General features: G+C 36.1%; 2 protein-coding genes across 7 annotated transcripts in view; one reads left to right on the top strand and one right to left on the bottom strand.

The window, feature by feature from the left end:
• Positions 1 to 23,313, bottom strand: part of LOC123671307 — a 174,972-nt gene that overhangs the window by 81,298 nt on the left and 70,361 nt on the right. The window lies entirely within an intron of this gene.
• LOC123671306 (protein doublesex-like) overlaps positions 1 to 23,313 on the top strand; it is a 190,077-nt gene that overhangs the window by 114,477 nt on the left and 52,287 nt on the right. For 2 of the 3 annotated variants that reach the window (XM_045605058.1, XM_045605057.1), the window contains one exon: positions 11,869 to 12,126. In XM_045605058.1, the coding sequence (XP_045461014.1) occupies positions 11,869 to 12,122 (254 nt within the window). In that variant the 3' untranslated portion in view covers positions 12,123 to 12,126. Of the gene's footprint in view, positions 1 to 11,868; positions 12,127 to 23,313 lie in introns of those variants that run through there. The other variant, XR_006746074.1, reaches the window with a different exon arrangement.

The following is a 23,313-nucleotide window of genomic DNA, read 5'->3' as shown; positions in this document are numbered from 1 at the left end:
ACTGGTATGTGAACTGACGTATTTTATCCTCCTGCATTTTTCTCAGTAACAAGTGAATTGGGATTCTGTTCTTATCTAGAATATGGCTTTCCAATAGGAATTATACAATTTGAAATGTTTAAAATGCAAGGGTGGATATAGCTCTTTTTCATGGAGGGGGTAGTAACGATTCAAAACCAATAAATCAGGTACACAACATTTAGTCACCTCAGATAAAGTTTGAAACATAATTTCTTCAAAACTTAAAAACAAATTAATCAGAATAAAACAGAATATGTACAAGTAAATGAAATAATAATTGATTATGGTTGAACGAGCGGGATTTCGAAAACTACAATAGCTATAGACTTCCCGTTTTTTCAGTTTGATTTGTGCTGAAAGGATTTTGCTTATAACGCGTATTTAGAAAGTTGTCATTGATTGCAGTATTTGGGAAATTACTAATTTGAAATTATTGCATAAAATATTTTATGTGCACCACGGTTCGTAACTTTTTTTCAGGGTTTCGATATTTATGGGGGGTAATTACTCCCATTATCCCTTCCCTCCATAAATCCGTCCTTGTTAAAATGGCAACATTGTGTTATATTTCTTGACATTTCTCATGTCATTTATGTAAGTTATGTCATTTAGTGATGGAAAGATACACAATCATAAACATTTGAAGCTTGTTAAATTGTTTTATCGAAATTAGTGATCTTTTGAGAATACTGAGTGAAATTGTTCATGTAACCTACTCACTATTCGTCATATTGTAGACAGTTTTGAAAGGGAATATGACGAATAGTGAATGGATTAACTGAAGTAATATCGTTCATGAAGGCTTTTCAAATTACTCTCAAAATTCGCAAATGAGCACTGATTTTGATGAAACAATTTGACAATTCGTAAATGTGATTGAAACTTGCATCTTTCCGTGATTAAAAGGGATAACCTACTGAACATAAATGACATGAGAAATGTCAAAAAATGGCACAGTGTTGCCAATTTAACCATTTCGAATTCTATCATATCTTAAAAGGGTTTCAGAAGCATTTTGTTATAATTTTCGTCGGACTATGGAAGATGATTATTCTGGGTACAGAGAATACCTATTGCAAATCAACAGTAACACTTCGTTAAATGTATAAAAACTAAAATATAATGATATAAACACTGAAAAGTCTATTATAAAACAAATTGTTGAATGAGTATACGTCATGTTTTAACATATTTATGGATTGTAGAGTTCATGATATCTGTCAGACAAATTAGCATATATCTGGGCTTAGATCTTGTGTAATTAACGGTGTAATTTAATTTCTTCAGAATCATTTCGCTGGTTTTTTTTTTCATCCATTCCTTTCATAATCCACAATCTTGACAATATTTGACTCAAGCTCAAGTAGCTTGAGCTTGACTTGAAATCAACTCAAGTTCAAGTCAAGTAGTAGTTTTTCCATGTTAAATCAAGTACTTAATAAATAAATACTAGACTTGACATTGAAAAACTAGGTACTAGGTACTTAATTTGAACTTGAGTTGATTTCAAGCCAAGCCCAAGCTAATTGAGCTTGAGCTTGAGTCTAGTAGCTTGAATATCAAGCCAAGCCATGAATACCTAATTCAAATCTAGATGTCTTATTTGTCGAAATGAAGATGGTGAAATTATGTCCTGTGTTGTAGAAATGAAAACCAGAAGTGGTATCCAGAACCGGCAACTTACTGTGAACAAACAGCAGAAAGTTCAAATTATAAATACAAGACAATGGAAGGATTCTATGCTGAATATCGACCTGCATGATTCTCGTGGTCTTAGGTTGAATATTAGTCGAATACACCTTTCTTCTGTTATGAAAATTCTGGTACTCGCTGCTATATTAACTCATAGGACATTATACTACAAATGGGCGAAAACCAGGGCGTAATAAATGACAAGCAAACCCTCCAGAGGTAGCGAGTTCTTGAGGCAACATAAATCAAAAAAAGACCCATTCAATTTTCTGCAGGGATGATCAATATGGAACTGCCATCTTAAACTGCTGTCAACGTGCACACCCAAAATTTCAACGCTGACTTAAGTTGGTTGCCTCTGTATTTGATAACAAAAGGCACACGAAGAATAGATTATCATAATTGGAAATGGATTATTTCGGTTTTGTTCAGATTCAACATAAGTGATAGCACCAATTTGAAAAATGCAGGATAAATCGTATTGCATTTCGTTTCAAGTTCGTCCTTTGTTCTCGCTAAGATCCCTATCGAGGTGTCATCAGCGAATAGAATGATATATTCGGCCTTAATATAACCAGGAACATCGTTAACGAATAACAAAAAAATTGAAGGTACCAATACAGATCCCTGTGGTACTCCCATAGATAGAGGATAACTTCCTGGCTTGCAATTCTTTTCTCACCAAAGAGGCTGCGGTCAGACAGAAAACTAGGGCTCCATCTCAGAAAAAATTAACCGAAAACATAGAGACCACCAATAATTGATACCAAGACGATATAATAATTGTTTCTATAAATCATGAAAAAATATTGTTTGATTTTTGTTCCACTTCGAATCCACTTAAATCAAAATCGCATAGAGAGAAATTCCAGTTGAGTGGAAGTTTATGCAGAAAATTCCCTCTGAATGCCTCTTAAAATTGCAGAGGTTTGACATCACCTTTTCGAAATTGCTTGTATAATGTTACATCCTCGAAAATAAAACGAAGGCTCCTATCCGCCGAGCTGCAATATAAAAGTTACATCTGATGAATTTGAACAAAGATTCTCCTAGCCTTCCATTTTAAGTGCCAACATAACTCGATGGCGTTCGCAAAACTATCCAGAACAATATTCTAGAATTCCACCATCAAACTTGACGCAATTTCAGGTTTAATTCGAACGAATATAGACCTGCTCGCTGGAGGTCGATTCTACTTAATTCCAGCAACAATGCGACCTGCGCACAAACCAGACATTGTGCGAAACGAGATCGTACATGTTATTCAGCCGTACGTCGAGGCATAATGCATCAATATAGTAAAAGCATGCATATGCACATACTAAAAATATTATAACCTTTGCATTTACGGTTGTCGTAAATTACACTTTAACGATTCTGTGCAGTTGTTTCAAAACATTTCACTGGCGAGGCACCGTACAGTCGCTTCGCATGGTTTCCTAAAAACTTATTCACACTTCTCGCCATCGGCTTTGTTTGTAAACTATTGGCAATAAATGTATGTTCATTTGTTCTTGAGTTTCCTGTGTTTTCGGTACGCAATTGTGTTCCGTTGGGGTTCGGCAAGATATTTTGCTACTTTTACCAGTTAGCCGATACAAAGTCGATGGTAAATTGCCGAAGCAAATCTTGTTTTGCTCCGAGATCAGGTTCCACTCAAACAGGCATGAAGAAAGGCGATAGAAATGTGGCTGGAGATCGTATTACCTCCGGTCTAATGAGGAGATTTAACTGGTTTTGATTTTTTTATTGGCTTTCTCAGTTCTGTGGAATATCCATACTTCCCGGTGATGTCACAATGGAGAAATGGAGAGAGAAATAGTTGAGCAGGGAAAACACAGGAGAAAGCCTTCTATTCTCTAAAATTCTAGGACCACGAAAAAGACTCGAGTTCAAAACTGCACACATTTTTAAATAATGAATATTAACTAAACTTGAAATTACTTGTTCTTAGACATATAAATAAAATCTCGGAGCTGTAAGACTCTGGAGTAGAATATATTGTAACAGTCTTTTAGTGTTTAATAAATAATAGACTGGAATAAAAAATAAATACACACATTGCCAAACATATTAGCCCCCCTATGTTTCTCACGAAATAAATCCATGTGTTGGAAATGACGTGAATATTTTCCTCTATTTCAACTGAAATGTATTTGATAGAAAATCTTTGCTTGTTACTCTTTGCTTCTTATAGGAGGAGACAAAATAGAAAAAATGAGAAAAAATCTAAATTTATCAATTTATCAGAAATAAATAATCATTTATTTTTGATTAATTATAGTTTTCCACAACTGAATCCAAATTCAATAGTCCTTATTACCATACCTTCTTTTGATCACCTGCTCAATACGCCTAGGGATCCCACGAACCAAGTCATTAGTGAAATTTTCAGGCATTTTGTTCCATCCTTCTCTGGATATTGTTCTCTTGAAGAATGTTTTGAAACCTTTGTGCGCGGTGTAGTGGGGCGTTATCATCCTGATAAATGAAATTATCCCCAAATTCGTTGCACAAAGGAACAATGATTGGTTCAATGATGGTTTCTACATAGATGGGTACGGCGACCAAACAGCACATTATTGATCCGCCTTGAAAGGGCACAACTTCCCTGGCGAAATTGAGTCGCTCTAGTCTGCCTGGACTTCTCCAAACCCCTTCTCGTTGACTATGACTTTTTCAACCGAAACGTGACTCGTCCGAAAAAAGTACTTTGAGCCATTGTGGTAAAAGCCAGTCTTGTCTTATATGATGTTGATGACATATCCTATGCGTATTTCCTTCGTGTCGTAGATAGTCCAATACAAATTTCAACTCCAGTTCCACATTATAACGTATGAGCAAGTACAAACGTGAAATTCTTGTAATCCTAGTAATCCAATTTTCATTGAATTTTGTGTGATTATCTGGATTGGGGGACTCTTCTGGAATTTAGGATCTTTGGACCTAAATATTTCAAATTGTACTGATATTGAATTTCAAAAGATGTGAGGTGGAATAAAAACTGAAAGATGATGAAAAAGATGATCTTTGTAATAAACTTAGCGTAACATCTACAAATCTCCCGACGGCTTCACAGGATGTTAAGAAATTGGACTACAAATACATGTTTTTTCACCTTGTATAAATAACAGGTCAATTGAAAAGTCCCGGTCTAACACAGCACTTGTTTTGTTCATAATTCGATTTTATTATTCCACATAGTTGACTTTGAGGGCGATACAGCGATTATAGCGATCTCAAGTATCTTTTTCGATACATTTTTGTAGTACGATTTGTCTTTCGCTCCAAAATAGGCCTCAGTTTCAGCGAATACTTCTTCATTGGCGCTAAATTTCTTTCTAGCGAGTATTATTTTCAGGTCTGAGAACAGGAAAAAGTCGCTGGGGGCCAGATCTGGCGAATACGGTGGATGCAGAAGCAATTCGAAGCCCATTTCATGCAATTTTGCCATTGTTTTCATTGATTTGTGACACGGCGCATTGTCTTGATGAACCAGCACCTTTGTTTTCTTCAAATGAGGTAGTTTCTTAACGATTTCATCCTTTAAATGATCCAATAACGCTATATAATAATCACTGTTTATGGTTTGGCCCTTTTGTTGGTCTTCAATGAATATTATACTTTGCGCATCCCAGAATACTGATGCCATAACCTTGCCAGCTGACTGTTGTGTTTTTCCTCTCTTTGGATTCGATTCATCGGGTGCAGTCTACTCAGCTGACTGATAATTGGATTTCGGAGTGCAATGATGGAGCCATGTTGCATCCATTGTCACATATCGACGCAAAAATTCAGGTTCATTTCACTTAAACAGCTTTAAACACTGCTCAGAATCATCAACACGTTGTTGCTTTTCATCGATTGTGAGCTCGCGCGGCACACAGCTTTCTCATGTACAAATATTCGTGAGTGATATGATGAACACATTCAGATATCTGCTAACTTCACTTTACGGTCATTGAAAATTATTTTGTGAACTTTTTTGATTTTTTTGTCGGCGACAGCCTCTTGTGGCCGTCCACCGCGTTCGCCGTCTTCGGTGCTCATTTCACCACGTTTAAACTTAGCATACCAATCAATGATGGTTGATTTTCCTGGTGCACACCCCGGAAACTCTTCATCGAGCCAAGATTTTTTTCCTTCAAAAGGCAATATTTCATTTTCATTTCAAAGTAGCTACACTCACAACGCAATATCTCACAAGCTGATGGTCGGACTGCTGTCAAATTTTGACACGTATCGTTTGATGGTTGGTTAGTACCAACCTTCAATTGTGAATCATATGGATATTAAATCCATGTGATTTTCAGTAGTAACTAAAAATCATATATTTAATACTAGCACCGCCATCTGTGCATCAGAGCGGGGACTTTTCATTTGGCTTAATAAGCTGTCAACATTTTGAAATACTTTTCTGGAGTTTGATGTAATATCGAAGAATTTATCTTCAATTTGGCGTATAAACAATTGAAATCGATGAAAAATTTCGAAAGTTCGTTGACCAAGAACTTTCGTAATACAGAATTTCAATCCACTATTCTGAATTATATCTTTGTTTTTCTGAATTTCAACTTCCTATTTTGAGTTTCAATTTCGTTTTTGTGGAATTGAAATAACCATTCTGAAAGCCATTTTTTTTCTGAATTATACTTTTACATTCTGAAATCTGATTTTCTGAACTACGATTGAAAAATGAGTATTGAGCCGAATATTTTCGTTTGAGATGTTTCTTGGCTCGAAAATCCAAAAATTGACGACAACGTGACGAAACGATAAAACGATATGTTTGAGTAACGAGCGCTCAAAAATAATGTTAACGAAAGGATAAGAAAATTCAATAATGAAAGCTGCGAAAATTCTCGATCGTCCAGATTGTTTCTTCTTAAATTCAATCGACCTCTTCCATTATTCCAACCAGACTCGTTCACGACAACGTGAAATCGATACATGATGGAGCCATTATCGACCTGGAGAAAAACAGTCATTTAGAGGCTCGGTCGGCAGCTAGTGACCTTCATTATTTCAGTAGCGATCTAAGAGTTCCGGCACCGTAAATTTTATAGGACCGAACTCAGCATAGCCGCCTGCGTTCCAAATTAGAAGCGATAAAATTGTTGCAGTTTTGATCCGAGTTACCTTTGCCGTAGTCCAGTCTGGAAAAGCTGAATCTATCCCCCGGGATCAGGCACAATCTTCGCATAGGTATTTTATCGCTATCGGGGAAGAACTGGTGGCTATTCAAACTGCATTCATCTGGAGTCAGGGCGATATCAGTGGTGGAGGCGGAATGTGGGATATATTGATGCAGTTTCGTTATTAATCTGAGACGTTTTTGTATATTATTTCTAATTGTTTTCGGTTGAATCGATCAACTGTAATTCTATTAAATTGGGATAATGAAACACCGGATTTCTCAACTAATATATTGAATTTGGCTGTACAGGGTGGGCAAATTTCGATGTTTTAGCACTACAACTTTTGAACCAGAGTAGATAGACAAAATCTGATACCCACTTCTCGATCTCTTTTTCTGAGAAACTAACAAGGGTAGTATTCATTTTTGGCCACCTTCTTTTGTTTTCGAGTTATAAGCGAAAATTGGAAAAATGGCGATATCGAAAAACATTTATATCTCCGCTAATACTGATGATAGAGCTCTGAAATTGAAACATTATACAGGCACTTTTTTACGTAGAATCCAGTGGAGTGCTCGTATTTTCAAAAGGGTTTTTAATTACGAAGCTATGACCCAAAGTTATGTTTTTTCAAATGGGAACACTAGATTTTTGTGTCATTTTCTGAAAGCTTGATTTTTCCTGATTTCAAAAATATATAACATCGTATGATTCGGATAAATATAAATAATAGAAAATGGCCAAAAACCTCTTTTCACCTAAGAGTCTCAATATTTCTATGGTTTCTACTGTTGATGAACACAGAAAAATTGAGCTTTCCATAACAAGAGCAGTGTCCTTCCGTCAATCTGATTATTTTTATGCTTTTCACTTTTTTCTACAAAATTCGAATCTAGATATGTTTTATAAATTTTTTATCTAAAAATTGATTTGGAAATAACGGAGAAACCACAAGATCGAATTTTTCAATCGAAAGAGTTGTATTGAGATGCATGTATCAGGAGATTATTTACATAGGTCCCAGAATCAATACGCACAAGTACCAATCCATTTCAAACAGCATATGAAACAATGCATATATGATTGAACTCAACATTTTAATTACGAAGGGACAAACAAGAAATAATATTCAACCTAATAATGACAACAATTGCACAATGCACAGTCGACACCTCTTCTCGATATTTCAATAGATGAATATTTGAAACTGTGTTCGAGTTACCTAGGAACCTTTTTCCAAGTTCGTTCATCTTTTCGAAACGATTTGTATGAAATAAATATAGATTCGAATTTTGTAGAAATAAGTGAAAAGCATAGAAATACTCAGATTGACGGAAAGACAATGCTCTTGTTATAGAAAGGCTCATCAACAGTTGAAACCATAGAAATATTGAGACTCTTAAGTAAAAAAAGGTTTTTGACCATTTTCTGTTAAATATTTTGATACGAATCATACGATGTCATATATTTTTGAAGTCAGGAAAAATTAAGCTTTCAGAAAATGGCACAAAAATCTAGTGTTCCCATTTAAAAAAACATAACTTTGGGTCATAGCTTCGTAATTAAAAACCCTTTTGAAAATACGAGCACGCCACTGGATTCTACGTAAAAAAGTGCCTGTATAATGTTTTAATTTCAGAGCTCTATCATCAGTATTAGTGGAGATATAAAAGTTTTTCATTATCGCCATTTTTCCAATTTTCGCTTATAATTCGAAAACAAAAGAAGGTGGCCAAAAATGAATACTACCCTTGTTAGTTTCTCAGAAAAAGAGATCGAGAAGTGGGTATCAGATTTTGTCTATCTCCTCTGGTTCAAAAGTTGTAGTACTAAAACATCGAAATTTGCCCACCCTGTACAAGTTATGTGCTTACAAGGTAACAGCTACGAGCGTACTGGTCTATGGTACCCCAATTTCCTGGAGATGTTAATCGTCGCCTTGGATTCTGCATACCAAAGTGCAATTCAGATCCTTGATTGGTCCACGTCTTCGTTCCTTGCCCTTCGATGTGACTTCAGGATGACCATATGTAGCGACAATGTGGATCCAAGGATGTTCCTGTTCTATTTTTAGCCCTCGCTGTACCTGCAGGGGTTGGTTTTCCGACCTAAATGCGTCTCTCTGAATATTCAACTGCCCGTAAAGTTTGCGTGAAATTCACTTGACGCAACACTAATAATAAACTTTTGGTGTCGATCTAGGAAAAAATATCTCATGATTTTTTCAAGTAGAATTACCTAGTCAAAAATCTCTAAAAGACAACATCTCATAGATAAATCTTTCAAATGTAAGGTTAACGGTTTTGAGGGGAGGAAGCCCTAAAACACAGTAGAAGGGGGGCGGACTTAGGAGCCACACATTGAATGTTAAATGCAATTCTGTGACGCGCTCAACATTATGCAAAATGTCAACAGATTCAGATTTGTTGTCATTTCGATATTCTGCCTGAATTTTCCATGGTTCTGATGATCATCACATAATTTTGCACCAAGCATAAAACTCAACTTGGTCGTGTCTGTTATCGCTGGCATAATGAGTCTTTCTTTCGATTTTCTTCATGAATTTTCCCTAGAAAATTTTCCTACACAATCGGTATAACATTTTGCATAGGACTTGTTATTCTATATCGGAATACAAAATTTCATATCGATCGAATTCGTAAATGTGAAATCAAGTAAACAAAATTAAACGGTTATATTTGCGGATCTTTCAGTCAGATTGCGAACATTGTTTTTGGTTGAATCGATCAACTGTAATTCTATTAAATTAGGATAATGAAACACCGGATTTCTTAACTAATATATTGAATTTGGCTGTACAAGTTATATGTTTACAAGGTAACAGCTACGAGCGTACTGAATATGGTACCCCAATTTCCTGGGGATGTTAAGCGTCGCTTTGGATTCTGCATACCAAAGCGCAATTCAGGTCCCTGATTGGTCCACGTCTTCGTTCGTTGCCCTTAGATGTGACTTCAGGATGACCATATGTAGCGCCAATGTGGCGCCAAGGATGTTCCTGTTCTATTTTTAGGCCTCGCTGTACCTGTTGGGGTTGGTTTCTCGACCTAAATGCGTCTTTATGAATATTCAACTGCCCGTAAAGTTTGCGTGAAATTCACTTGACGCAACAAACATTAAAAACTCAATCGCGACTACCATAAAAATTTCAAGTTCTAGTGTTCTTTGTTCGTTATAGTGACGGTAGGCGATCATCTCTGTTTGGGAAACTACTGCTCAAAAAGTTAGTGTGCAATAGAATTATGATAAGATGATAAGTTTCAAAGCCTGAGACAATGATACAGACACAAAGGAATTTAGGTCCTTTAACTGACACAAGCACTGACACATACAATTCTGATGCGCTGAGTAGGTTTGACAATCAATGTTAAGCGGATTATATTAAATTCAAGGAGAACATCGAAATGGTACCAGATACCTCTATACTCCGAAATTTCAAATGTAATGATAGGATTTTCTTAACAGAAACAGAAATTCCATCAAATTTGCATGAAAGAACCTGAAGTTCGCAAAGCGATAGTTTCAGGCGTTCTGAAGTTATGGCCGAAAGAAGATATTCTTCAACTGATGCACTGCAAAAAACCAAATAGTGTCTTTAAGTTCTGACAGAAACAGAAACCCCATCAAATTTGTATGAAAAAACCAAAAGATCGCAAAGCGATAGTTAGGCGTTCTGGAGTTATGGCCGAAAGAAGACACAATTTAGTTTTTCAGTGCATCAGTCGAAGAATATCTTTTCTCGGCCATAACGCCTGAAGCTATCGCTTTGCGACCCTTTGGTTTTTTCTTACAAATTTGATGGGATTTCTGTTTCTGTCAGAACTTAAAGACACAATTTGGTTTTTCGCAGTGCATCAGTTGAAGAATATTTTCTTTCGGACATAACTTCAGAACGCCTGAAACTATCGCTTTGCGAACTTCAGGTTTTTCATGCAAATTCGATGGAATTTCTCTTTCTGTTAAGAAAATCCTATCATTACATTTGAAATTTCGGACAAAAATGAACAAGACAATGAACTTCTGACTTCTTAGCGCCCCCTATCGATAGCAGCAAAAACAAATTTATCATGAGTATATTTTGTCCTCAATCAGCAAGATAATATCTTCCAGGCGAGATCTAATTTGCTCAAAAATGTTGAGCCAAATTGAAGTTACACGCACTTCAATCAGACAGATTTCTCCCTTTCACCTACCCTTATTTGATGTCCTAAAATCGAAAGTGAGAATTCAAAAAGATAGAGAATTTTCCAAGGATTACAGTCATTATATTTTTTCTTCAACTTCGTATGAAATATTTTCGAGTAAAATTCATTTTTCTACTCGACGGTAGCTATTACGCCCCCTAGCGGAAGAGGTATAAACTTCAAAACAATTTCCAGTGTGTTTTCTTGTACACTTTAGTGGTAAAATTTTTTACCGCAAGTCTCTACGATGAGTGGATCCTGAAATATAGCCGCTTACCTTGCTTATTTGCCCACCCTGTACATATTAGGAACGTCATTAGGAAAAGTCCTAATTTTTTTGGAATGAGAAAAAAATAATTAGATCTAGGTTTTGTCAAACGATGAAAAACGGTTATCAAAAATGAAGACGTAAAAACGTATTTTGAATTCTTGCATATTGTAGAAAAGGACGGTAAATCAAAGAAACGCTTGAATTTACTTCACTCATTCTGAAAAGTAGAGGAATCTCGAAAACGCTGAAGAGGGAGGACTAGTTAAACTTTGGCAGAACACAAGAAAGTCACGTGGTATAAACCCCTCTCAAGTAATGAATGAAAAATCAGACAATTCGAACAGAAATACGCGTATATTTTCGATATTGAAGTAATGAAATTAGTTGAACTTAACCAACACCTCAAAAAAAAACCTTTCATACTTCTCAAAATATCATCAAGTTGGCCTAATTCTAGACTGACTTCCTTCATTGAAGACCTTTTGATTCCACTAGTAGAAGGTGTAAGGCTCTCAACTTAAAGATGAATTGTTTGTTTCAGCATTTCTGGAGGTTCGAACATGGGCCGCCGTTGAGGCAGCCCGCAGTGCCTACCGCCATATACCATACGCCGGCTTCTACTCGACGGCCACAGCCCTCTACCATCCCCATATGTACCTGCCTGCCATCCCGACTTACCACTCGGGGGCCGACCTTTTACCCACCGTCCCTTCGCGATCACCGCCGTTACCTCAAGCCCCATCATTGACGCCGCCACAGTCGAATGCCGTTCTTCGACCGGGCAGTCGAGCGTGATCAGGTAAGGATTCAAACAGGGTTCAAAATGGTGAAACAATATTTTGCATTTGTTACACCAGATAATAAGTTATAATGAACTGGGTGTAATAAGATCATTACTATATGGTATTCAAGAAGAGTTGGAGACCTTAATTCTATCAATCAAGTAATTTTCGGCGTACAAGATGCCATCACTAACCATGTGAAGATCAATGAAGCTATGTTAGCCTTGCAAACACTAAGACTTGTATCTATTGTATAACCTCTTTACCTTTGATCCTTCCTAGGTGTTATATCCATCACTTGTCTCAAAGAACCTAGTACCAAGCTGTTGTAGCCGTTTTTCAATGGACAGCTTCACATTACATAGTGTTCAGCTGACTCATCGGCTTCTTGACAGAAGACACATGTATTGGCTGGGAACTTTTATATTTTGGCGAGTCTTTGTCGAGCAAAGTTACGATGTGCGCTCCCTCACAGGGGTTTGGTGTTTCGTCCTGAGATCGCTGGTGGACTCATTAGTTGGACTATCCAACGATCTCTACCTAACCCTACGCTCACACCAAATCGTCATCGGCTGAAGTTTGCCCGGACGATTACGGCTCCGTCTGAGCAAACGTCAGCCGATGACGGATTTGGTAACAAACCCTCCCACATCAACGTGGAGAAGTGATTCTGTTGCAACGCTGTCCGCCGGTGCCAAAGTATGTGTGAATCGGAAACCCATAGCGCCATCTGTGAGCAGACAGTAACTACAATATAATAAATAATATATAATTGGCTAACACCTGCACTTGGTAATGAATGATGAAAATACAAAAAGAAAAAGAAGTACGATTTCCAAGTGTGTAATATCATACGATATCAATTATATCTATCTGGTTAATGTATCAACAACAATGCCATCAACATAACCCTTGTCAAACAGAAGATTTTCACGCTATTTCAAAGCAATAATAATCGAAAGTAAACCAAGGAGTATGTATGTCATCAAGGGAGAATAGCGATATACCGGTTTCCTCTGGTAAGAATATAGAAGCGAACAATTAGGCTCATGCGAAGAATGAAGTTTAGACAATCTTGTAGAGGCGTTTTCAAGATGTTGGGTTGTTTACCTTACCAGGAATATATATGTAGAACATTGATAGTTTTTCATAAATATTAGACTATATCTAACTCTGGAAGGACTGTTAATATCACAAGGAGAACATTTCTGTGTTTTTAACCGCGCCGACTTATTCTGACCAAAAAAATTATCTGTTTATTCTAGATCAAAACTGATAAATAAATTCCCAGTTATGAAGTGGTAAGAATAATTGATTACTCCTCACGAGAATTGAAATCTTGATAATCATGGAAATTGAATCTTACTCAGAGGAAGAGTATCACTTGATGTAAGCGCATCAATTCTTAATGTATATGAGAGAATTTATACTGTGTATTTTTATATTATGTACCAATTTGTTATTCTTTGTTGACTTGTTTTCTTGTTCTTACAAACTGTAGGTGATAAGAAAATAAGATTATTAATTATTATGTTTATTTATCTGCTTATTTCCGTTCATGTTGTAATCTTTCACTCATTCAGGAAATCTATAAGGCGCACTTTCAGCAATTCGATGAATAATTAAATATTTTAAGTCAATGGGTGGGAAGTATGATTCTTGCCCTTCGCTCTTTTAAAATAATAATACATAATACAAAACGGTCACCGTATATTCGAAAGTTGAATGCCTATGGAACCATCAATGTCCTATACCAAATTTAGTCAAAATATACATAGAAGAATACGATATAACGAGGTCTCGAAGACTCACGATTGCATATGAAGATGACACATATCAGAAACAGCTTAATTGTCATTTAAGGTACAAAAATACTCGTACGCAATAGTTTGAGATTGAAAATTTCTCAATCGCAGACCAAAAAGATTTTTCACATCAGAAATGACCACAAAGATTCCTCTATATTCGTTAAACTCGAGAATCGTCTTCTATTACTACCATTATAGGTAAGAGAAAATCCAAAAATGTTCTAAACTGTGGTTCGTAAGAAGCTAGTGCGACATGTGGAAAATTATTGATATTGGATAAACGTATAGGATGATGAGGATTTCCTTTGAATTTTTTTCTTTATGTGCATTTCACAATATCATTCTAAAGAGAAGCCCACCATATCTCTTTAATAGAGTGGTATACAGAACAGACGTACATAACATCAACATACGTCGAAGAAATATTTTGTCGTGCCCCCGTCACAGAACATCTACTTTTAAAAGAAGTTTCAGTTATAATATATGTAAGCTGTACAATGGTGTTCCTGATCATTTGAAACTATTGAATCAAAATATGTTCAAGAAAAAAATTAAAACTTATCTTCTCGATCCCGCTTCAGTGTAGTTTCTCTGTCATCTCTGTAGGTTGTTTGTATCTTGAAATGCTAATATTTATATATTTTGCTTCTGCTGACTATTTAAAATTTTCTCTTTGTTTTTAATTTTAGATTAAGATATGTTCAAATGTGCATTTTGTATATAACAAGGGTTAAGTGGTAGAGCACCTTCGGGTGAACTTCCCCTTGAGATTTCTTGTGAAATAAAGACCTTATTATTATTATTATTATTATTATATGAATATTGGTTTTTCATGACTGGATATATTCCCCAATGATGAGTGGATAAGATCACCGAATTAAACTCACCTCGACTTTTTTTCGTAGTGTAACTCACGGAAGGCCAGAAAATTTATGAGAGCGCAGAATAAAATTATTCGGCATCACAAGCTCGGTAACACCAGCGGTGTTGTCGTATGTGAGGACGGAGTTTTATGATCGGCTCGGTTATTGCGAGTCTCAGGGTGAGAATGTTTTTGAGCACCTACTTTCATGAGTTGATTTCACTTTATTTATTCATTCCTTTTTTTGAGACTTATAATATTATTATTATTTTTATTGAATTTTTACTTTCAAATTATTGCTGTATTGTAACGGGTGTTTTTTTTCGAGGTATATAACTTTAAGTTGGCATTACTGTTCAAGATGGCGACCAATTTAACAGCTGTCAAGTGATTTATTCTCAGTTTGGTTTGGCAATTCATCATGAATACACTCACGCCTGAACAACGCTTGCAAATAGTGCAATTTTATTTCGAAAACAATGGTTCTGTGCGGAATACGTATCGCGCACTACGTCCATTTTATTTTGTTTAGCGATGAAGCGCACTTCTGGTTGAACGGCTACGTCAACAAACTAAACTGCCGCATTTGGAGTAAAGCTAATCCTCAAGTGTATGTCGAAACACCGTTACATCCAGAAAAACTGACGGTTTGGTGCGCTTTATGGGCTGGTGGAATCATTGGTCCATACTTCTTCAAAAACGATTATGGCCAGAACGTTACAGTCAATGGTGATCGGTATAGATCCATGATTACTAACTTTTTCATTCCCGAATTGAACAACCATGATGTCCAGGAGCTGTGGTTCCAACAAGACGGCGCAACATGTCACACAGCTCGTGCCACAATCGATTTATTGAAAGACACGTTTGGTGACCGCCTAATTTCACGTTTTGGACCTGTGAATTGGCCTCCAAGATCTTGTGATATAACACGGCTAGACTACTTTCTGTGGGGCTATGTAAAGTAATTGGTCTATGCGGATAAGCCACAAACCCTTGACCATTTGGAAGACAACATTCGCCATGTTATTGCCGATATACGGCCACAAATGTTGGAAAAAGGCATCAAAAATTGGACGTCCAGATTGGACTACATCCGAGCCAGCCGAGGCGGTCATATGCCAGAAATCATATTTGAAATGTAATGCCACAAGATTATCTTGCGGATAAATAAAATTCATGTCAATTGAATTATCCATCGTTGTTTTATTGCAATTTAAAGTTCAATAGCTCTAAAAAAACACTCTTTATATCGCTGGAATACAATGGTGATCAACATGGTGGAATTACATTTATGACGCCATACATAACTCATTTCCTACAAAATATCAATTTAAAATTATAGTAATGTAGACCGAATAATTTCAAACACCCCTACGTTTACTCCCCTTCTCTCAAAGGTATGAAACAATGATCGTATAATTCTATCTGTAATCGACTAATGAGATTTGATATGTGTTCCTGACCTGCGTTATCCACCATATCAAGACGTATATTTGTCAAAACTGTATATAATCTAACCCCCACCCAATCAACGAAGACCCCCACCAAAGAATGTCAGATACTCAACTGAGAATGTCTTTTGCAATTAGGGTGATGATATATCTTGTCGTACATTTCTGATCTCGCAATAAATGAAATTGTAAAATGGTTTTTCTGCTCATCCGAGAGAGATACATTTTAACAAAACAAAATTCAAATTTAGTTTAATTAGTTAAAAGCGGATGCAGAAATAATAAATTTCAACTGACCGAAAGGGTATAAGTTGGTATGGAGCGTTTCCACGTACCACAACATTAACCGTGCTCGTAAAACGCACTTTATATCCGTTTTATGGCGTTTGTAAAATATTGCATTTCGAGCATAATATATGCACTCGGATGTTACGTCGGCCAGACACACAGACAGATAGTACGAGGAAGGACACACAGAGCGAAAGGGTCAGCAGCGTCGATACAACTGACAAAAAGGCCATTTTAATACTCCAACATATCAGATTTTATCGATGAGATAGGTAATTGTAATTATTTTTGGAACGGCAGATACAAATCCATTTGATTATCGTTTTAAGACCTTTAATCTGCCCACCATCGGATTCACTAGGTACAAATCGAAACTATCTACAAACAATGAATCAAAAGGGTGGAGGGCTCTTGAACCAGTGGCGGCTCGTGAGCTTTCATTCAGAGGAGGCCAAGCAAAAAAATAGGTATACCACTAGTGTATCTACTTAGCCAGCGAAATGCATACCCAAGTGCAGGAATGAATAAATATATAGTTTTGGTAATGAAAATTTTGTCATCGTAAGGCATTTGGCTGAACTTTTTAATCAAAATAAAAACTACAATATCTTCAGTAACTCTGAGTTCCCTACTGACACTATCATTTTCATTTCTAGTTTCCGACGTTTCCGTTTCCATTCTTCTCGATAAAATATATCTGAATAGCCAGCCAATATCCTTCCTTACCTACAAACTTTGCCGAACAATCCTAACACGAAACCACAATGCACACGCCGAAAGGAATAAAAAGTTCTGACCTATCTTTATCTTTCCCTAATTCTGGCGCTAATAAACAGAAACAGCTGATATAGACCCATCGTTAATCGCCGTGGATCATGTTCGGGCCGTTCGGGTTAAACGAATACATGCTTCGGTCAACGGAGACCTGGCCTCCGTCACGTGATATCCAGCTCGCATTTAGAGTGGCTGGAGCTTCGTATCGGGAGAAATTTTAAATTCTACGTTCAAGACAAACGCGACTAGAGAGGAATTGGGCCTCCGCGACCCGCGTCTGGAGTCTGCTGTATTCTTTAGCGCATCGCATGCCTGTAGTACGGTGCAGCGGTGCGCAATCTTCTCAGTTTTGAAGTCTGTTGCGGAGAATGTATAAATATGATGAAATATTGGGGTGAAAAGTATCCAGAAATTTGAATATTCTATTGATTTAGGTTAACATAATATAGTTGGACTTGAACTAAGAATTGAATATAATGCGGTAAAATTTGGGGAGGCCCGGCCTCCTCTGCCTCCTCTGAGCGGCCGCCACTGTCTTGAACACCTTGACTGGCAAAATTCTGAACGAATAATTTCGAGTTTCGTCTCCACGATATTAAATACATCCTTTCTCTAATTCTGTGGTTATTCCGTTCATTTTTCCACATCTTGTAGAACAAAATCGTGCGAGAATATATCATTCTGCTACTGTCTACAGTGTTAAATTTCGGATTCACATACCCTTATATATTATTAATGGGTGTACTTGATGAAGGCAATCTCATTCAAATATTATAATTAATTTTGAAATTTTGTAGTTATCAGCTACTGATGAAAGTCACCACAACCGAAAAATAAAATTCAATTTGTGTGAATTATTATATCAATTGTGACTGGTGATTTGCATATTCATTTCACAGAAGAGTAAGAAAGAAGATCTATGATTTCACCAGATGAGATTGCTGCCTCTGTAAATATTACCAGAGTAACTTTTCTTTCAGTTAGCCTTCGGTGTTCCGAAATGCAAGTTACTGAAATCAATATTTTATAAATTTAAATTTTTGATCATTAAGACATGTTGAGAATTTTTTATATAAAATACAAAATTCCTAAATATACGTCTGTATTTGATCTAGTTATTATTATTACAAAATGGATAAGGAAGGAGGCATACAAGCTTATAACTCTGAGGAAACACCAGTACCCTGAAATAAAGAAAATTAAAAATTACATTAAAGTGCATCTAACAGATTTTTGAAAGAATTCACACTTGTGGCGTCTTCTATCCAGCCTGGCAGTGAATTCCACCTATCAAACAACCTGTTGTAGAGGAAATGTTGTCTTTGAGATGTCCGATAGTTTACTTGGAACAATTTCAGCTGGTGGCCACGAAGATTTTAAGTATTGAGGGATAACAGTAGCTCAGATAAGAAAGCGGTGGAAAGAAGGTTGGAACTCTGTATCATAGGAGGCGAATTGATAACGGACAGAAGGCAGAAGACTCTTTCCTATTGGGAAGAGGAAGAAGAAGAAGAAGAAAGATTTCAGAAATATTGAAGGAAGGCGATAGTAAAGGGTGACAAAACTTCAAAAATTGAAATTATTCGGTGGATTTGTTGAAGAGTCACCCTGTGCACTATGTTTCTTGCTTCAAAAGACCATTTCTCAAGAACAGGGCCCTAAAGTACTTTCATAGACATTATACGACAGCAATGTGACAATTGCTCAATTCCGAATTAGGTATTTTGTACCTAATACAACTTTTTCCTCATCGGTGTCTTATAGTTCGAAAAACAAAATTTACGAAACATGTATATTCATTTCACTAATTTGCATTTGGAAAGACCGTAGGCTAACTAAAAGGAAAAATTCTATGGTAATATTAACAGAGGTACTAATCTCAGTAGGTTCTTTACTCATCTGTGAAATAAATATTCAAATCATCAGTCGCAATTGAAATCCTAATTTCCAAGAATTGAAATTTATTTGTTGGTTAATGAAGACTCTAATATCTAATGAACTTCAAATTATCAAATTCAATTTTGATATTTGAATTAGATTGCCTTCATCAAGTAGACCCATTTAACTTTGATAACAATATACAGTAGCAGACAGCACGTGACTAATATCTTGGAGCCGTAACATCAAATTATTTTTTCAGAATTTTGTCACACAAGGTGTTCCAGAGCCCTTTGCCTCCTTGGATCAGTGTTTGTCGTTTGAGTAGTTTGAGGTCCTCTAACTCCACTGAGCGGTTATCCCTTATGTCATCAGTGGCCCCGTATACTCTGCATCTTGCTTCAGTAGATCATTTCTCAAGAACAGGGCCCTATAGTACTTTCGTGGAATTTATAAGACAGCAATGTGATAATTTTTCATTCCACCGGTGTCGAACCGGTGTAATGACCTCGATCAAACCAATGTTTCAGAAAATAAATCCAGTACGGTGTGACAAATAAGCAATTGTAAATATCAAATTAAAATAGAAATTTTAGAACCAACCAGATGAAAAATAAATTATTCGAAACTATACAACTGAGTAATCTACAATAAAATTAAATTACTTGAAGAAGACAGAAGTATAAAACTAAATTTACAAACTTATAACATTTATATTCATAACATAACCTTCATTTGGGTACACCATAGGCTAACTGATAGGGAAAATACTCTGGTAATATTTATAGAGGTTGCAATCTCAGCAGGTGAAATAATGGATCTTCTTTCTTACTCTTCTGTGAAATGAATATGCAAATCATAATTCACAATTGAAATAAGAATTTCCTAGAATCTTGTTTCAATTTTGGTAAATGGAGACTCTAATCATTATATGAACTTCAAATCATCAAATTTAATTTTAATATTTAAATTAGATTGCCTTCATCAAGTAGACCCATTTGACCTTTGTAATAATATATAAAGGCACGTGAATTCGAAATTTTACACTGACAGAAGCAGATGGCACGTAACTAATATCGTGGAGCCGAAATTTAAAACTATTCTTTCAGAATTTTGCCACTCGAGGCGTTTCAGAGCTCTTTGCCCCTTTGATTCATTTTTTGTAGTTTAAAGTCTTTTATCGCCAATGAGCCGTTGTCCCTTACGTCACTAGTCACCCTGTACACTATATTTCTTGCTTCAAAAAGATAATTTCTCAAGACAACAGGGCTCTATGGTACTTTCGTAGAATTTGTGTGACAATTGCTCATTCCGCCGGTGTCGAACAAATCAGGTCACCCACAAGCAACACTAAAATTTTCGCCGCCGAAATATAATCAAACAAGAACTCCGTCCTCATATTTCGACCTTTAGTAGCACGTTCTCAACACCAATTCCGAGTGCACCTCCCTACCACCTCGATCCAATCATTGATTCAGAAGATAAATCCAGAATGATGTGACAATTCAGCTGTTGTAAATATAAAATTGGGATCGAAATATTAAAACCAACCAGAAGCAAACCAAAACTGAACAACTGAATAAACTACAAAAAATTAAATAACTAGATTTATAAAGACAGACTTACGAAACTAAATTCACAAATTCATAACATGTACATTCGATTCATAATATGAATTTGGGAACGCCGTAGGCTAATTGAAAGGAAAAATACTCTGGTAATATTAACAGAGGTAGCAATATCAGCAGGTGAAATCATGGATCTTCTTTCTTACTCTTCTGTGAAATGAATATGCAAATCATCATTCACAATTGAAATAAGAATTTCCGATAATTCAATTTTATCTTTTGGTTAATGGATAATAATCAGTATAATATGACCTTCTAATTATCAAAATTTATTTTGATATATAAATTAGATTGCCTTCGTCAAGTAGACTCATAATAATATTCAAAGGCAAGTGAATTCGAAATTTCGCACTGACAGTAGCAGACAGCAAGTAATTATCTAATATCTTGGAGTCGAAACATGAAATTATTCTTTCAGAATTTTGCCACACAAGGTGTTCCAGAGCCCTTTGCCTCTTTGACTCGATGTTTGTCGTTTGAAAGGTTTGAGGTCCTCTAACTCTACTGCTACTCTGCATCTTGCTTCAAAAGATCATTTCTCAAGAACAGGGCTCTAGAGTATTTTCGTCGAATTTATACGACAGCCAATGTGACAATTGCTCATTCCGCCGGTGTCGAACAAATCAGGTCACCCACAAGCGACACTAAAATTTTCGCCTGCGAAATATAATCAAACAAGAACTCCGTCCTCATATTTCGACCTTTAGTAGCACGTTCTCGACACCAAGTCCGAGTACACCTCGCTACCACCTCGATTTTCCGCCTTAATCTCTCAGGAATGAAGTCGGAGACGTGGAGAATCGACGGCTAATTGCCCCGCCGAGCCGACAGCCTCCAGCTCATGGTTAATTAATGATTTTATGACCATCGGCTAAGAATGAAACTTTTCACTTTAGCTCCCAGATCATCTCTTGAACTTGCTTTTATGAAGACCATATAACATAGTAATCGAAGAATCTTGGGGCGCTCCTAGGTACTTGAGATGAACTCCGTATATAGGGTGGCTCAAGCAAATAGCAATTCTGCTTCGTCGAGACCTTCCTTTGTTGGAATCGGTCGACTTGGATTCGGAGTTTCTTCTGCCAAGTCGAGGAAGAATGAAATAATACATAAAACAAAACAAAATGATTTCCACTAGATTATACAACAATTTATTATTATTTTATCAATATTATTATTAATTGTTTCGCCACACTGTGGCTTCAACAGGCTTCATTTTTGACAGATAAGAGTTCAGAGTTTTTCGTAAACTTATATAGGAACAAAAATTCGACATTGGCAGAAAAATATTCGATAGGATATCATAAACTTCAAAGTTATATTGGACAGTTTGCCGCATGGGATTTCTAAACTATCGGAATAAATTCAATAAAGGAGATGAGTTTACATATGTTTATCTACTCCTATTGAATTATAAACTCATTATTCAACTGCTTTTGAGCAATTAATAGTATCTATTAACAAACAGCGTGATTTATAATAACTCACTACTATAACTCACTATTATAAATCGGAAAATATTGATCTGTGCTTCTATACTTATCTGCTTCTATTCGATTGGCCGAAAGGGAACATTCCATTATTGTTATTGAGGGGAGGAATGTCCGAGGGAATGTCACTTTTGACGTTTTCAAATTAAGTTGATATCTAATTATTGTGAATGTTTTGCTGAAAACGATTAATTCAGATAGTGAAGATGAAATATTATAAAGGTATACATTTCCAAAAGACAAACAGCTAATGTTACCATACAGAATTAATTGCCCGAAAAACTATAAAGGAGTTTGAAAAAATTTTCAAGATTGGTGTAGCAGTAAGATCATTAAGTAATCGTTTACAGGGAATATTTTTTGGTATATTTTAATGCATTTTTATAGGCAATTATTAAGGTTTTTCAATAAAGTTCTATGTCTGTACTCTGTACTGGATTCGAGCTAGCCGAAGCTAGTTCGATTGTGATTGGTAGCACTTAGTTTCCATTCTCTTGTACGGGATCGAGCACATTATGTTTATTTCCCGTTCCTTCTGTCTTTATTCTAAGTCTGTATTTTTTTCTTAATATTTATTGATATAGTCGTAGATAAAGTATAGTATTCAACTTGCGGTAATGGTCATAACTCACTTGATAAATTACAGCACTCGCCTGCGGCTCGTGCTGCAAACATCATCTGCGTGAGTTATGACCTACATTACCGCTCGTTGAATAATATACTATTGTTCGTTAAAAGGAATATTTTGGATATTATACCTGTTTATTTCTAGGGATTCCAAGAGTGTTAATCTTATGCTCTTATTTTCTGAATGGAGGATTTCAAAGTTGTGATTCAAGCAACTGTCAACAAAAATATTTGTGTTAAAAATAGTTACTAACGGGTTACTAAAAAAAATTCTTGATTTTCGAAAAAATGGGTGCTAACTTCGCATTTTAGGTTGGGTTACAAACAAAAATTTTTGTGTTACAAACAGTTGCTAACGATGTTCTTTCGAACAACTTTTTTTTTTCTCGAGAAAA

Source organism: Harmonia axyridis, chromosome 1, assembly GCF_914767665.1.
Source record: "Harmonia axyridis chromosome 1, icHarAxyr1.1, whole genome shotgun sequence".
NCBI classification, from domain to species: Eukaryota; Metazoa; Arthropoda; class Insecta; order Coleoptera; family Coccinellidae; genus Harmonia; species Harmonia axyridis.
Note: the sequence above shows the minus strand (reverse complement) of the source record. Positions and strands in the feature narration are given on the sequence as shown.